Source organism: Oenanthe melanoleuca, chromosome 1A (assembly GCF_029582105.1).
Source record: "Oenanthe melanoleuca isolate GR-GAL-2019-014 chromosome 1A, OMel1.0, whole genome shotgun sequence".
Classification (NCBI taxonomy): Eukaryota; Metazoa; Chordata; class Aves; order Passeriformes; family Muscicapidae; genus Oenanthe; species Oenanthe melanoleuca.
The window spans coordinates 18,622,010-18,640,223 of NC_079334.1; the positions used below are offsets into that span (position 1 = coordinate 18,622,010).

Below are 18,214 nucleotides of genomic sequence, written 5' to 3' on the forward strand. Positions count from 1 at the left end.
CAAGAAGAATTTTGCATGGCCATGGGTTTTTACTGCAAATGCTATATGCAGCTTAATGCTGCCTCATGGGTACTATGAGCAGTAATTAGTAATTTTTTTTTTTAATGCCCAGAAGATGTTAAGTAATGCAAGAATATTCATAAGTATGGGACCTTAGGGGATGTGTTTTCCCCTTTATATATTTTATAGCTTACATTTTAAAAGTACAATGCCATGACAATACACTATTAATCTGTGCACACTTAAGATCTTTGGGTGGATTTTGTCATGTCAGCTCAGAATTTCACAAGTGATTAGAAAGATGAATGCTGACCAGTGTGCAGGTTTTTCAGGGCACAGAGCAGACAGTGCCCTTTTTTAAGCTGCTAGTTGCTAGTTTTGAATCTTCTTCAAAACACAGCCCTCAGATTTTTCTACTGCATTTTTTTCAAACTTGAAATGAAAATATTGTTTTTTCTGTGTTTATTTTACTGATATTTATCAATGTTGTGTTGATGGAAAAACTACTTATTCACTTCTACTCAGCACCTTTCTTTAGGACAGCATAGTGGGAACAAATGTTCACTGTTATTGGTGACAAAACAGCACTCAATGGTTAAACTTGTCAGCTAGCTGGAGCCAGGGAATGCCAGCCAGCATTGACATTTACATGTTTCATTTTGTCTTCTTCCATTAGTCACAATTTCTGTCACACATACACATATATTTTATTTTGTGTTCTTACATTAGTTACAATTTATATCACACACTTGTCACTCAGTCTTCAATTGGTTTGTTATTTTATTCCTTTGCTAAGTATACTCTCAAGCTCTGAATTTTGTGAGGCTGTGATATACCTCCCGAGATTGTCATTTTGTGCCTAAAATTTTCAGTGAGGAAATCAAAATCTTCAGATATCTTCTGTTGTATTTAGTAGGTGCTGGCTAAGGTGAGCAAGTATGCTTCTTTAAACCAGAACAGATATATCAGCTTGTTCCAGAATGTGCCTTACTTGTGCTGTGGACTCTGTCATTTGAAAAAATATGTGTTTGAAATAAGAAATTCCAATTTTTGTCGAATAGCACTGAATGTAAGATGGGTGAGTTGTTTATGTAACTTTCTCCAGAGTCTTTAAAACAGTGAGATTCTTAATGTAATAGACTGGAAATAGGTCTGTCATCAAAATACAAACTCCATGGGGCTTCAGGAACTGGTATTCATTCTTAATAGTGATCTTTCTAATGTTCATTATCTTCTTTGTTTGTTTTTGTAGATCCGAGTGTTCTTATTTGTATTCAACAATCCTAAATAAAAGATACTTGAAGCTGCTACAGGGCTAAGCAGTGCTATCTGAAAAAGATGAAATGTGGAAATCCAGAAGAAATTATCCAGAGGTAATTAACCAAGTCAGAGTGGAATGAGACCAGATGGAATTAAACAAAATTCAAGACATTTTTATTTTTTTAAGAATGTTGAAAACTTATTTAACTAACTAAGCATGCCTTTCTTATAGATAGTATTCCCCCTTTAACAGTAAAATTTCTCCTACACTTAAAAGGAGATGGGTGCTCAGGTTGCCTTTGTGCTGTGTGATCCCACAGCTCTGAAGGGGAGACACGTACAGTATCTGCACTGTGTCAGTGCACCTGAGAAGCAAATCTCGAAGAGTAGCTAGCTTTGATGGTCATGCCATGAGGACCAGCAGACTGGTATCCCGCCAAAGAGAGGGTTAGGCAGGTGCCATTCTGATATTAGTATATCCCATTTAGGAAGTATGGTCCAAAGAGCAAGCTTGGATACGATTCCCAGGCCTATTGCATGCTTGTATGACCTTGGGCAAATTACTGTAAATCCAAGCCATCAGATTTCAATTGAGACATGCACAAATGCCTGTAAATGTCTGAATTTAATCATATTGTGCCTCAATTCCCCATCTGCTGAATCAGCAGCAATTTTATTTTCCTATCTTGAGCTGAACTGTGAATGGCTTAGATACTGGGAAATCAGGAGAGGTGGGAGTACCAGAGGTAAGAAATGACAAGTGAAACTATTTTCTAAAGCCTTCTTGAGACCAAGCTGCTGTATGCAAATCCCTAAGGACAACTGAACTCGTTTTTGAGCCTTTTCCTCACTACTGCTCAACTGCGTTTCCTTCACAGCATGCACAGAAATGTAGTATGTTGAGACATATTCCACTAAGTAAATTTGATTAAAATTGACCAGTGTTTCAAAATTTCTTGGGGGAGCTAAGACAGATAGGCTGTACTTAATACCTAAATCTTGTTCCTTTAGAGAAAAGAAAAACTAACTTACTGTTTTCACGGGTGGAATGGGTAGTCAAACAAAGAGAGGCAAAGATACAGCTTGAAGTTTAGGTTTGCTAGTTCATCTCAGCTCAGTGGGGTTAAATGTGGCTGGCAGCATTCCCTTTGAAAGGTAGCTGGAACAGAACTGACTTGTAATCAGGTAATTTATATGTTAAGACATGTCTAAAATGTTAAGTATAGACATTCCACACAAGCAATAGGAACTTCAAAGTACACATGAAAGACAGAACTACTCGAAGGACTAGAAGAGATCTTGGCAGAAGCTTCTAACTTGCCCATGAGTAGTACAGCAACAGGTGGAGGTGAAACTATAACAATATCTCCTCTGCTTTGTTTTCAAAAAAGGAACCACACAGTTTTGCAATGCAATCTGAGAAGGGCTCACTTTGCAACTGTGCCATTACAACCTCCTGGATAAAACCATTAGCATTGGTTTTGTCTCTTCTCAAAACACAGAAGAGAAAAAAAAAATCAATGCTCATTTTAAATAGCAAAAGTTGAAATCATTAGCTTTTTCGAACCTTATGACAAGTAATATAAAGTAAAAAATGGAAAAGCTAAGTAGCTCTGGTAAAACTTTAATTGTTCATAGCTATATTTATTACACATTTGCAAGGGTCATTCACACAGATTGTTTGATATCACTACCATTCAGCTGCATTCTATGGTTGTGTTTTGGATTTTCTCCCTATTACCAGCTATGTGTGGGATTGAAATTTTTCAGTGGTACAAGTATGGTGAAAGATGTCTTATTTAATTCTACTCTGCAAAAGGACAAGCAGCCGCTTAATGGCTATGCAGTGAAATCCTACATGTCCCAGGGGTGGGGAAGCTGGGTTCCATTACAGCTCTGTTTTGGGTACTGCAGAGGGAGAACAGAAAGCAGGTCAGAGGAAGATGGGAAGTGAGGAAATGTGGACTTTTGCCCAGTCCAGTTCTGATGACAAAGTTACAGTTATGAAAGCCCTGAGGCTGTCAGCACTGACGTAGTGGATTTACAGAGCAGGAGGTCTGGTGGGCTATAGAACTAAGTCTACCTCTGTAACATGAAAATTTACTTTCATAAAGCCCAAGTTTTTACATTGTGTCCATGGGGTTGAATTGCACAACTCTAACAGGTTTGATCACTTGGTTTTGCTTGGCATGTGTCATGGTTTAACCCCAGTCAGCAAGTTCCACACAGCTGTTCGCTCAGAGGAGAATCTGAACAAAAAAGTAAACCCCATGGATTGAGATCAGAACAATTTAATGATTAAAATATAATGCTATGATACTACTGTTAGTAGTAGTAAAGAAAAGGAGAGAGAGGAATAAAACTCCAGAGAAACAAGTGATAAACAACACAGTTGCACACCACCAATGCCCAGCCTGACCCCAAGCAGTCATTGTCAGCTTCTGGACAGCTTCCCATAGTTTATTTACTGAACATGGCATTCTGTGGTGTGGATTATCCCTTTGGCCAGCTCAGAGCAGCTGTGCTGGCTATGTGCTTCCCCCAGCTTCTTGTACCCCTGCTAACTGCCAGAGCTTGGTAAGACAAAAAGTCCTTGATTTAGAGTAAATACAACTTAGTAACAACTAAAACATCAGTATATTATCAACATTATTCTCATACTAAATCTAAAACAAACACTGTGCCAGCTACTAACTCACTCATTCCCAGCCAAACCCATCATGAATGGAGAAATTCAGGACTTTCTTAGAAGTATCAGAGGTTTCCAGAGGCTGTGGCATTTGTCAGTATTTGTAGTTTTCTTCCTGTAGATATGGGACCCTAAAGTGCACTACTTCAAATGCCTGTGTACATTATCATTCTGTCAGCAGCATGATGGAAATACAACTGTTCTCTTACACTTGGTCACACGGGGAGATAGATCTTAGCCATGCCCCTGAACTGTTGCTAACATACTGACTGATACCATCACAGTTGCAGTGTAGGAACAGACACAGATGACTTCTGTCAACTTAAACATGGAAGCTGAAATCCTTTTCTCTTGAACTTGTCCAGACTAAGGACTAGAGATGAGGTCACTCTTTAGAAGTGCCTTTCTTCAGAAGGATGAGTTCACACCTGGACATGCCTGTCTTTCTCTGTTGGCTACAGAAGGAGCTTAGATCCACAGCTTACAAAAGAGGCCAAACTTTGAGGTGAGATCTTGAGGTAGGAAAATGAGTCTAAGGTTGCAAAAATGACCTGTGGTATTTCAATTACATTAATATTCTGAAAATGCAAGGACTGTGCCAGCTTTAATAATGTTAATATTTAGGTGATTTTGCATTCAGCACCAAGAATTCCATACTGTATAAGAAGGTGGCACTGTGGGCTCTTCATTTATTGAAACAGGCTTCCTCCTAGTTAATATATAGAAGGATTATTTGGAAATTTTTGTGGGGAACAGAAATGCTAACACTATTTTAATGATCACTCTTAAAATAGTCAACAGGGAACTGGAAATCAATTATCTCAGAAACAACTGAAGGACTCTCCAATTGATGCAGCATTTAGATAATCAGCAGCAATCAAGCATCAAATATATTTGCTATAACATACCCAAAACATAGCCCCATACTAACCACTGTGAAGAAAATTAACTTTACCCCAAGCAAACCCATCACATTTCTTTATGAGATTTCAAGACAGAGTAAAACACCTTACATTTTGTCTTTATAAAGAACATTATCAGTTAATATCTTCATGTAATTACTATTTTGATAGTCCTTCAAGTATTTTGTAGACTTTTTAATCAACAATTTAATTTATCACAGCTAATCTCTTAGCACCAACACCAGAAGCTTATGCAGGCATCCTGGAGTACATGGCACAGGATTGTGTCCAAATGGTTCTGGAATATTTCCAGTGAGGGTGAGTTCACAACCTTTCTGGGCAGCCTGATCAAGTGCCTGGTCACTCACACAGTGAAGAAGTTCTTCCTCCTGTTCAGGCAGAACTTCCTGTGCATCACTTTCTGTCTGTTGCCTCTTGTCCTGTTGCGTGGTACCACCCAAAGCAGATTTAAATCCATGCTTTGGTACTGAACTGAAATAGAGTTTCAGTATCCCAATAACTTCAGTACACAGGCTTACCTCTGACTCTCAAGAGGGGTTTGAGTTGGTGTCTATGTCAGGGTGATACTACAGGATCCAGGGTGGCTTTCAACTGTACGATCCTGCTCTCCTGTGCATGAACTTACTACTAGAAAGCATGAAGATTTATTTATGAAGATGACAGCAGTAGAAATTGAAATATCAAGTGTTTTCTAAACAGAGAGGAAGATAAAGTCTTCTCTCCCAAAGAGTCTAAATAGTGAGAGAAAGGCAGAGACTGACAAAAATGTATGTCTCTTATGGACAAGGCATCAGATCACATTATTAATAACAGGAATATACTGCATTTTTTCCCATCCTTTTCCTTCTGCTTTCCATTCTTTTTGTCATCATATTCTCCTTATATTACAGAGGTTCAACACTGAACATCATGTATATGTGCAGTTCAGTCAACTAAGAATAAGTTAAAAGATAAATGAATGTATTCAGCTTTTCTTAAGCCTCATTAAAATTATAATATTTAGGGAAAATTTTAATAGAAAAGGGGTCAGATCTGCACAGAAAAAAATATTTAGCTTGTGAAATACCATGAGAGGAAACAAATTCTTCTGTGCAGAAGCAGATAACGAAGTAGGTAAAACTGGAAGGAGGATGATTTAACAAGATAATAAGAGTAAATCAGCCAAAAAGAAAGAATTTATAGCACTTAGAGTTGATTGTAACCTGTGATTCAGGAGACAGCAGGAAGCCAGTGGAAAAAAAATAAAGGAATTATCTTTCAAGAGGCCAAAATCAGAAGTAGTCTGACTAAAATGAGAGTTTAGGAACATAAATTCTCCAGCTGTACTTTAAATGGCCTGATGGTAATATTTGTGAGGAGGTTGTAACAAGTGCTGTAAGAGGTTATGTGGGCCAGTAACACAGCAGGAAGAAGTAACCTCTTGGGAGGAGTGGGGTAAAGTATGTGAAAATGCATGATAGTCTTTGTGTGCAGCATCAAGATTCTGTTCTACAGTGAGACTCCTTGATTATAAGTGACACTGGGTAATTCTGATTTTTGTATGCACTGATTTTACAAAACATCTCAAAAGTAGAACTTAATTTTTTCCATTTCTTCAATGAATCTTCACTGCAGCAATGTAAGACCTTTTCCTTAATGAAAGGAAATGTGATTAGAAGATAATTTCAAAAGAATAAGGGAAATGTAATACTGTGAATGAATAACAGGACTGCAAGGTGTTTTTTTAAATTTTATTTTCCTCAAATTGGCTGAATTGCCAGCTGGTAGTCCTCATGTAATGAAAATATTGAGATGGGGTATGATGGAATAGGGTTCCTTCCCTAAGCTTGTTCAGCAAATTATTTTAATAACTGAATTTCTGAAGCCATAATAATCCATGAATGCCTACAACTATTATCCTCATTATTGTAAAATTTTTTGCAGTTACAGATGGATATATTGAAGACATAACTTCTAAAATCACAGCAGTCATTCTCATAAGTTCAGAGACTTGTTTTCCACTTAACAGTCTTAAGTTTAGTTCTTTTTTAGTTCTTTTCTGTGTTTGCAACCCCAGCTGACACTGGAGATATCACTGCAGAGTAGAAGAATAATACAGGAATACATTCAGGCATTGCTGAAGTCCTCTGAGCAAAAAACCTGGGGATGGGGAGGGAATGCCTCTTAACACCAAGACTCAAATTTATTATCCTGTTCTCTTGCTTCCCTTTCTTTTGATCCTTTGTAGCTGCTCATTATGACTTTTGTGGCAGAGTATTGAAGTAGATGTGACACATTGTACACTGGGGGACAATGGCAGATACTCTTTTTGAGCAAGCCACCGGGATGGGGCCGCAGCCTCGGCAGCACTGTAAGGTAATGGTGCAAATACTGCCCCGAGCCCGGCCGGGAATGCAGGAAACCTTCCAGTCACAGTGTCCGTTCCATCTCTGTATTTCTCAGCACGAACCATTAATTGTGAGGGGAAAACCTCTCCCAGAACACCTCCTGAACGCCCTTGTCTCGCCAGCACCCCCCAGCCCGCTCGGGAGGGAGCGCAGGGCCTGGGCCGGCCCGAGCCCCGCCAGGGCCCCGCCGGGGCCGCGTCCGTCGCCTTCGCGACGGGGCCGCGCTGGGGCGCCGCTGAGGGGCGGCCGCGGCCGCCAGGGGGCGCTGCCGCGGACGGGGCGGCGATCCGGGCGATCCCGTCCCGTCCTGCCGCATCCCGTCCTGCTCCATCCCGTCCCGTCCGGTCCGGCCCGCGCCATGGGCAGCACCCTGCGGAAGAGCCAGGCGGTGCGGCAGGCGCCCGGCGGCGCGCCCCCGCAGCGGCGGCGCCCGGCAGGTAGGCAGCGGGCGGCTGCCGGCGGACAGCGCCTGCCTGGCAGCGCTTCGCACCTGGCGGCTCCCAGCGCGGTGGGGCGGGCGGGCGGCCCGGGGCACCGGCTCGGCTTTCCCTCTGAAACACCCGGCAAGGCGGAGTTGGGGCCCCCTCCCGCGCTGCAGGACACTTTTGCTGTGCCTTCAGCAGGGTGACCGCACCTGTTCCCAAGAACCCTCTGCCAAACAGGCTGGGCACCTGTTCCCGAGCACGGGCTCTGCGGCCCGGCTGTCCCCAGAGTGACTGCTCTGGGCAGGCTGTGCGCATCGTCCCGCTCGCGGCAGATCAGAGCCATGCTGGGCGTGGGACCCCGACCCCGGGGACTCCACACTGCGGCCTGGAGGATGTCTGTGCTGAGGAGGGAACGAGATTTGCTGTTAGGAGCACGATTTGGAGTTACGTGGGAGTCGAGTGGCCCTCTGGTCCATGGATATGTTTTCTGCCTACCAGGATTGAGGCACTTTCCCATTGACAGAGTGGGGAAATTTGTGTTTCAGCTGGGTGCTCTGTGCCTCGTCAGAGTCAGAGCTTCAGGCTGAGATCCTCCATGGGCATAGCTTTAACTGCTCTCACCCGGTCTATAAAACCTGATGAAAGAAGCTAAATAATGGGTTCGAAGTAATGAACACCTGAAAATGAACCCATGCTTACATCTGGCGCTGAGCAGCAGTTCTGCCTAAATGGAAAGACTCTCTTAGGATGTAACTTCATTGAGCATGTACTATAGGAGTGTTTTCAGCTCTACCAAATCCTTGGGAGAGGGGACTGTTTTTAAACATGTTCTTGTACTTGCAATAATTTGAGGACATTGTCACAAAACCACCTCTGGAGCTTTAAGGTGTTGCATGATATTTTAAGTCTTAATATGCAGGATGGAAATGGTTAGAACCTTGGCAGACAGAAGGTAAAGATGCCTGTGCAGTAAGAATTCGCATGAGGCACAGCAGGAGCTGGAAAATACCAAGATGAGGTTTGTAACAGTTAAAACTCTTGAAATAGGCTTATTGATATGGCTGCATATTGGTTAGATCTTTCATTTATACCAACATAAAATCCTCCAGTCTGAGCATTGGAAGCACTGGATGTTCCTTGATCCTAAGAGAAAGGAGTGGGAAAGAAAAAAAAAAAAAAGCAAAAAGACTCTTAAACCACTATCTAGAGAGTGTCCTTGTACTTTCAGGCCAGTGCTGTGACCTGACAGCAGTTCCCTTACTTAATGATACCACTACCATGCTATGATTTAGAAGTACCTAGCTTAGTTTTAAATCAGATACTGGAATCTGTGCAGGTATGGTACATGGAGTCTGGGGCAGATTGAGCTGCTCTGGAGTTATACCCAAACCTGGTTCCTCTGGCCAGCAATCTATCTGCTGGCATAAACTCAGAAATGAAACCTGCATCTTAACGAGCATTTTCAGCCTTGTGGAGCTGACTCATTTAGGCTAAATGACCTAAAATAACTTGTCTGGGCTTTGGTTTATATGCTCTGCTGTATCTTTGGTTTTTCAATTTAAGACGTTACTACTCCCTGTTGCCTATTCTACAACTCTGGAAGCATCTTAAAGTAATTCTCCAGGAAGAGTGGTTTAAACTGTGAGACAAGGTTTACATTTTCAAGACAGTTTTGCTTCTGGGGTAGTTTCTTATGAGTAAATTATTATCTGAATCTCAATGTCCATTTCCCAAAGGAATACGTCAAAGTTTTTAGTGTCCGTCAAGGACAAGAGATGAGAGGAGTTTTGCATGCTGTTGAAGAACTTAGAAGAATAAAGTAAAAAATATTATAGAAATTTGAACAGAGGTACATAATTTACATTAAACTGGAAACATAATCCAAGTACACTAATTATTAATTGTTTAACTGACTCTAAAACATGAATGATCTAAAATTAACCCCTTTCTGTAGCTGGTCATACCAATCTGTGGAGTTGTTTCAATATCTACATATGTCCCTTGGAAAAAGTATATTTAACCTTATGTGTATAGTAGGAGAAAGAAATTGTGCTGTTAATAGCTGTAAGAATTTCTTATTTGTTCTCTGGATTTTTCCCTCCTTTCCATCTTTTATCAATGGCAATATTAAATTCAGTTATTAATTCACTGTAAGATCTGAAAATGTTTAAAAATTAACAGTCGCAAGCTGGCAATGAGCACAACTGGCAAAAAATGGTGTCTAGCACAGGAAAAAGTAATAATGTTAAGACAAGGTGCTTATATATAGTTTGCATAACAAAGCTCTTAATATATTCCCTTGTCCTTACCTTATGCTTTCAAACAGGTTATTCTCAATCTTCAAATAGCATTCAGTATACTTCAGCAATTGCATTTTGCATGTGCAGTATCTATGACGTTTTGTGAGTGTAGAGGTATGCAAATTGGAAGTAACTGAGAAGGGAGTGCTTTTACTGATTTCTTTTTGTTGAGTTATCTCCATACTTACTTAGTTTTCTGTATTATAAATAGGCATTTTACTGCAGAAAAGATTAAGAACAAAATTCAAAGCTGTACAATAAGAGATGAAACATACACATCTCAGAATTAAGATAGACTGGGTTACAGCTTTTGCTTTATAAAACATATTGTTTGTTTCTGTGGGACTCTACTTCGTTATAATGTCAAGTCCTGCTTTTTTTCATCCCAGCACATCCAAACTGTCATAGTTGAATATTATGAGGGGCTGTGCTTTAGTTTGGTTTGACTTTGATGTACGTTGAAGCTGCTTAGCTTCTTTCAGGACTGGGCACTCAGGACACACTCACTGGTGGGCCTGGAAAGTAGACTGAGAATGAAATTTGGGCTGGATTCTACAAAGTCAGTTAAAAAAGTAGATTTAACATAATTGTTCCTCACTTTTAGTGCCAGTATGAGAGACTCTGAATGCAGCGTAGCTGTGAGATGGAGTAACAGGGGATCCACTTTGGTGGTCCTAATTGTGTGCTGTTGTACAAACATCAGTGGTAATTAGGTTGTGTTGACGTTTACATGTGGTGAGTGCCAGAGTAATGAGGCCCCAAATATTTTTACTTTTGCAGTATTTCCTGGAAATGTGTTGACCATATAATTTACATGTGAGTTGCTCAGGTGACAATAACAGATGTGTCATAGCACTCTTTGTGCAAAAAAGTAGAGTGAACTCAAATCCTGGATGTGGCTTAATGGATGCCCATGTATTTCCTCTACCCTTGTTAATAATTATGCCATTCCCTTAATTTCTGCTATGAACAGAAAAGATGCTTTGCTACAGTGTATGGTATTAATCTTCTTTTTCCAGTCCTTTTTTTAAAGGTTTCTCTGTTTTCAAAACTTTGGAGATAAAACCCCATTGCTTGTTCCTGTCCGAAGGCTGTTCCTCTGTTAAGCTCATCTTGATCACCCTTTGGTAGAGTGCCTTATTTTTGTTTTGACTGTGCTTGTAAAAACCAAACCAAATACCAGATAAAATTGTGCACTCTGTCTTACTTAGTGTACTGAACTGCTAACTTATTCCCCTTTTTCTTTACCGCTGCTATCTCCTGAGAATATTTTATCTGCAATGCCTCCCTTGTTTCTGATATCTGTTTTTTTATACCTGCCTGTTGTCATGCAGCTGCCTTCCAGCTTATAGCTCAACTGATATATTTCTTGGGTTTTGTTTTTTTTTTTTTTTTTTTTTTGAGTTTTTCATTGCTTGTTCATTTTTTTCCTCATTCATACTTTTAAATAATTTCCTTTTTTGAATGTGTTGTCACATTGTAGGTCTTCCTTGCAGAACCATCCCCTAACTTGCCTGGTTATATCTGGTGCCCTCTCTTTTTCCTTATCTTCAGTTTGGTTTTGCCTTCTGTTTTTCTTCCAAAAACCTCACAGCTGTTGCTTTCTTTAGCATATTGCCTTTCCTATATTTACTCTTAGTGCCTTATAGTATTGAGTATGTGAAGGGATTAATTTATGGTAAACTCTATGAAATTGTGTGACCCCTCATAATTTTTGGCTGTTACAACCCTATCTGACCCAGCACTGTCATTTGCATAGAAGAGATACAAATGCAAAGAGAGGAAGTAAGTAGAGCATGCAAATACTTTTATTTCCATAGAAAATAGTAGTGGCTTAATCTAGTGTAGTCCTAGGTTTTCTTTTGAATCTGCTAATGGACTGGTTTTACTGAGTGAACTGAGATACCATCTCATTTTATCTTCTGTTCTAGCAAAGTTGCCTGTTTTGCTTGTTGAGTCAGATGCTCAGGGAAGAAAGTGCTGTTTGACACGGTCACCTCTCCTGCGTCCTGGCATTGCATCCCCAGTATGGTGGGAAGGAAACTCTTAACTTCCTTATCTCCTCTGCTGTTTGCACAGCCTGACACAAAGCAAGCACTTCTCGGTAGCTGTGGCTCACAGGTGTAAGGTGTTTGTTTTTTTCAGCCACCCTTCACAACCGTTCCCAGCCAGACCTTTGTCAAGGCTGGGTGCATCGGGTTGGTTTGTCGGATCCCTTTGGTGGCAGGAGAGTTCAGAGGGCAGTGAGCGACCTGTTAGGCTGTGCTGCTTCCCTCTCCTCGCAGAAGTGCTGTGTCATTGTTTGCTGGGCTGCTACAAGCAGGATTAAATGGTTTCACTCAAATCCTTTTGTTTTTCAAAGACGAAAATATTTGATTACTCTGGACTAAAAACATCTGGATTTTTTTCCTCACCTCTTAAAAAAGCCCCACTTGGGCGGGGGAGGGGGGTTGGAAATCACAGCTTTCTGAGCCAAGTACCCAGGTACTTTCCATGGTGTTGTACCTGCCTTAAACTTCACACCCTTACTGGGAGATTACCTGCAAAGGGCTTGTTTTCCTTTAACTGTTTTCGATTTTAGTTCTAGGTTGTTTGACAAAAAAGCTTGATTATGTGTGAGTTGTTTTCCACATTTTTTATGTTTTCTATGACTCAAATGCAAGCCCGATTACAAAGAAATGCGTGGGAATGAATAAATGGCTTTAGTTGTGGTAGAAACAATAAAGGCATGGCCAGTGGCAGTAGAGACTAATGAATGGCACCAGCACCAGGAGATCCTGTTCCATCCCTGCTGAGTACTGTTTTAACTCTCTGGCCTCAGGTGTCACACTTATTCAAGTGAGGCTAGTGATGCTTCCTCCTTGTGTCAGAGAGTTGTTTATTTACTGACCAGGAATTTTAAAAAAAATGTAGCATGAGAAGATTAATCACAGTTTGGAGGAACCACAGGTTTGTGATGGCCGCAGGAATTTCAAGAAGGAAAGTCAGGAAGCTCAGCTCTTTCAGGTCATCCCAAATAAAGGGTGAGCCAGTATGGATGGCACTGTGAGCATGATACACTTTACAGGTAGTTTGTTACATCAGAACTCAGCTTCCTTTGTTTTGATTTAGATTAGACAAAACATTAACTAATATGGGTAAATCCCAAAGCAACTGTGACTTTTGAAGAAAATAGTAAAAAATCTATGTTAAAATTACTGGTATAATAAGATGATATTTTCCGTAAAGGTTTCATGTAAATTGTTATATGAGATATTGTAGCTTTTACCACAGTTCCAGAGGCAGACAAGTTTTATATTAAGATTTTCATAACCTACTTAGTTTAGTTCGCACTGAAATAAAATTGAAGATGAAACATGTCAAAGATACATAATTAATGTAAGATTGGCTGCCTTTTACTGAGGAGGAGAGAATCCAAAATTTTCTTTTGTTAAATTTGTACAACTTGTTCTGTTAAAGCCAACAGAGTTTGTATTGTAGATATTCTAGAAATACTTGAGGTCAGCATGTGATATGCTCACAGAAAACATCCCTATTAGTGCTAATTAGCGTACCCTGGCTGATTCCTGTATGGTTTACTGTAAACAATTACATAAGGAATGAGGAATGGCTGAAGACTTTCAAGGGCAAGTACCCACTGTCTGATATTGCTGAGATACTTCTGTGGGTGAGAGCACTTCTAGGAAAGCCTGTGAGAAAGCCCAGGTCTTGTTGGAGTGGGATTTCAAGTTCCATAATTATTATGGCAGAAGCATGTCTTGTAGGACTTCATAACAAACCAAGGAGAATAATGATGCCCCTATTGAAATCACTGAAGTAATATACCTTTTTCATAAAGCAGTTGGATTTTGTGCTAGCTGCATGAATACTTAGAAAAGTAAAAGGAAAAGAAATGCCTGGAAGTAGGAATTACTTCTTTTGCTAGGAACTAGAAGCTGAGACCAGTTTCAGAACCCCTTTTTTCAGACTAACAGGATGAGACAGATTACAAATTTGAGGGGATGGTTGTTAGAGAAGGGGGTGTTTGAGTGTTGGAATTTTTGCCCTAGGTTCTTCTTGGATGCAAAGGTGGTGGATTGCAGCCCTCCAAACACATCTTGAGTGGAAAGCTGATTGAAGGATGTTGTTGAGTCAGTCCCTAGATGTTCATTGGAAAATTACTTTGGAGGGATGAATTTTGTCACATAATGCCTTTTTTTTGAGTGGGAACTTCTCTGCTGGGTAAAGAGAGCTTTGATTCAGGCTCTCGGATGTCACTTGAAAGTTTGTCTTTCATTTGATCTGGCATTCATCATTCCTCTGTCAGTGTTCCTTTGGTTTGTCTTGGTTTTGTGATTCTTGTCCTGCTACTCAGAGGTTAGATTAACAATTGTCAGCAGATTTTTACTGTCCTTTGAGAATACTGTGTTCTGGGCTTTTCTGCCGTTTTCTGCCTTTTTAATATATTAACTGCATTTGTTTGGCTGAGAATGATGAGGTTTTTCTGTTCTGGCATAGAGCATTCTCAACACTTAGGTTGGAAAGTTCACCTAAGGAAGTTTGTGTCTATATGTTTTCCCACTTATGGAATTTACATTAAATTTACTCAAACAGTTGTGGTAAAAGCAGAAAATTTATATTTTCATGAAGGAAATAGGTGTTTTGGAGTAATACTATGTATCACTGTTAGGACTCTGCTAACAGAAATCTGGTGAAGTAGAGCCCTTGCTTCAACTAGTTGCAAAGTTCTGCTATTCCACATTATGACTTGATGCTGACCCCATTCAAGCAGTCCCTTATTTAAATGCAAGGAGTTTTAAACTCTTAGATATGAAAAGGGCATTAAGAAAAATACAATCAAAATTAAGGGGCTTTGCAGTAACACACTGGATAAATACGAGCAATAACATAGTTCTGGGAATTTCTGATTTCTAAGGAAGATGCACTTGACTTTTTTTGCTTGTCAAGTCTTAAAGCTTGGTGGATTTTGGATTTGAGAGCCCAGCTGACAGCTCAGCCCCTCTCACTCCTCCCTGGTGGGATGGGGAGAAAATTGGAAGAGTGAAAGTGAGAAAACGCATAACTGGGACAAAGACAATTTAGTAGATAAAGCAAATTACACCATGCCAGCAAGGCCACAGGCTTCCATTTCCTCCCAGTTTTGTTAGTTCAGCTGATTGCAAGGCATCTCTCAGTGTGTATTTGTGATATGATCCAGGCTGGAGGTGTGTTTTTTAAGGACTCTGGGTTTTCCCCTGGTAATCTGAATTATGTAATGGCTCTATTGTCATCACTATCAAATGTTTGAGTTTGGGCAATAGGGGAAGTAGTGACCTGTGAGGATAGTGCAGAAATGAGCAAATCTAGAAGAAGGAAAACCTGAAAATTTCTCAATCTATAAAGTTCACTTGGATCTAAGGTAAATATTCATTGTCATATGAAGTAGCTTGTATTTCCAAATGCCTGAAGATAGGGCTGTAAGGCAATTTCTGTGCTTGCTCAGAAACATTACAGATTTAGAGGCGTCTTCTGAACTCCTGGAGTAGAGACAACTATTTCTTAAATTATAGTTTGTGAAAATGTGAAGTTTGTTCTTGTTGGTAATGTTCTTTTGTGTGATACAGGAATTCTAGGTAAATCAGTGGAGACTTTTGCCTTGAAGCACCACTTCTAGACCTCCAGAGTGAGTAGCTGAAGGGCAAGTGCTTTCCATGGGTGCCCATGTCCTGCCTCTGCAGCTGGTGGGATCTCTGGATTGCTTTTGCAGGGTAAGGCAATTCTTATCCTGAAGCAGTTCTGCTTACAAAGCTGGTCCAGGCTGTTAGGTTGGGCTGGTCCTGTTTCCACCTGATCCAAGCCTTCTGAAACCAATCATGCCTTTTTCATTCTAGCCAGAAGTTACACAACAGTCAAAAGTTCAGAGGCCTTGGTACCAGGGAGGACTTTGGTTTGTGAGGAAGCTCCCTCCCAGTAAGGGAGGATATGGCTTGAAAATACCATAGTTGTTTCACTGTATTTTTTATCTTCCCAGGTGGGGTTTGTTCATGGTTTAACAAGTTTTGAGCAAAACTGGCAGTTTTGCCACTACCAGCAAGAGGCCTTGCTGCTTCCTCTTATTCTCTCCTGGTCTGGTAATGCCTTTGTCCTAGCACCAGCTGTGGTGATCACAGGATTGTTCCTTGAGCTGGCTGAGCTTGTTAGACAGGTGGGAAGCCATCCACAACTTTTCTTGTCTTGGGTTAGTTTTCTTGTAGGTTAGTGAGTTGATTTAGCTCATGCACAGGTCAGAAGTCTGCCAGAACTGGTGCCAGGTATGCAGACACCAAGAAGGAAAAAAAACATTGTGGTGAAAGAGAATAGATTTGTCCCCTTTTTTTAGTATTGGTTGGTTAGATTGATTCACCCCATGTTAAGGAGCACACGGCATGTTGTTGGGAAGATGCCAACTCAGCCATCACCTCCTAGACTGGGATTAACAAAACCAAAAGTTAGTGGTAGTGCAGGGCCTCACTGGGCTTCTCTGCTACAGACTTGAGTAACGCTGATACGTACCAGGCAGAGAGTCATCCTCACCACTACATCTTTGAGGGTTATCCAGAGCAGATCCATGGTTCAGGTTCTCTTCAGCAGTCTCACTCAGCATAGAGGTGTCTGCTGACTCATTTTTGGAAAGTATCGATTATTCACCAGGGCTGTGGGTTATCGCAATTGCCGTCAGTCGATGGAGTTTTATGGGGAGCAAGCTGGTGACACACAGAGCACTTTCTGCTTTGTCATCCTGCTTGTGGCAGATTGCCTAAACCAACAAGGGAGAGGCCCCCAGAAGCAGAGCCAGCCAACATACAAACTCTTTCAAGTCTCTGCCAGGGGCTGTGATTGCCTTTGGGTTTTGGGGCTACTGCTAAAACTTGGTACCTCTGGCACAGACCTACTTGAAAATAAGTAGAGATGTTTATACAAGTGCCTGTGTTGGCTAATGACTAGATTTTTTATCTCACTGAAGGTACAGTTTTAGGTGAACATTCCTGAGGTTGTTCAAACTTGCAGGAATAAAATACTCCTTCAGTTGCTTCAGGTACACGCAGGACTGTAGCTTTAATACAATATAGTGAAGCAAGAAATTATCCTTTGTGAGGATTGTGAAATTATCCTTTGTGAAGGCTGTTCAAAATATTCTTGTATTCTTGCTTTTCTTTTTTCAGATGTGTTTGTTCCCCAACTAGAATAGGAAAAGTAGTATCCATCACTAATATAACTGTTTACTGTTGCATAACTGTTCTGATCTTTTTACCACCATTACCAAAGTACTCTTCCCAATACCTTTCTTAGATAAAGGAATTTTAGCAAGAAGTTTCAGAGAAGAAGTCAGAAATGACAAATTTGCAGACAACTTTTCAATGACTGTCTTTTATCATTTGTGTGTGTGTGTGAATGCTTTTCAGGTTTGTGGGCTCAGTGCCCAAGGAATGTATACGTAGCATTTAGTATGGCTGTTTCTCTAAGTATGGGCACATGTCAGGGTTTGCTAATTAATGCTGGTTGTACAGTGCAAAGTTTGTATGTGATTAAGTACAAACAACTGTGTACTGGCCCATTTATTGGAAATTAAGCAGAACATAATTCAGAGTTACGTGGAGGAAGACAGAGCTGATAATGGATTCCCATTGTCTATTGCATTTTCCACTTGTTTCTTTTCCAATGCCACATCAAATAAAATTTCACTGTATGTAAGTAAATATGGGTTTTATTTCTTTTCACTAATATGCTTAAACTTTTGTATATGTAACATCAGTTATGACCAGTGGGATCTTTTCAGCCTTTTCAATACATTTATCAATACATTGAACTGAAAGAAGTTTCTAGGCAACTAATTGCAGGAAAAAACTAAAAAAATTTAATTAAGTTTAAAAAGTACAAGACTTTAAGTGTCACTTTCTGGGCAAGAAAGCTAAAAATCATAATTTTCTTTTAAGACTGAAGTTTCAGGCTTAGCCACAGGAAATATGATTTCCTTGCTTTGATCCAAGCATGTTGTTTGATTGGCCAAAAGTACAGAAATCTCAGCCAACTGTTGCATGCGATTTTATTCAACAGGAAAATATCGCAAGTCATCCTAACATTGCAAATGAGTCATGGGTTGCCTTAGGAAATGCTCCCCTGGGACAGACATGCCACAGATGAGGAAGCGATTAAGCTGCCAGGCCACTCCCCCAGCCAATTTCTCTCGAGGAGCACAGCCCTCATAAAGGAC

General features: G+C 40.5%; 1 protein-coding gene across 1 annotated transcript in view; it reads left to right on the forward strand.

Annotated features, from left to right (window-relative positions):
* Positions 1–7,559: 7,559 nt before the first annotated feature.
* The window catches only part of TXNRD1 (thioredoxin reductase 1), a 35,753-nt gene continuing 25,098 nt past the window's right edge, over positions 7,560–18,214 (forward strand). Inside the window, exon 1 of the mRNA XM_056482346.1 lies at positions 7,560–7,696. Within this exon, the coding sequence (XP_056338321.1) occupies positions 7,618–7,696 (79 nt within the window). The 5' untranslated portion in view covers positions 7,560–7,617. The remainder of the gene's footprint in view (positions 7,697–18,214) is intronic.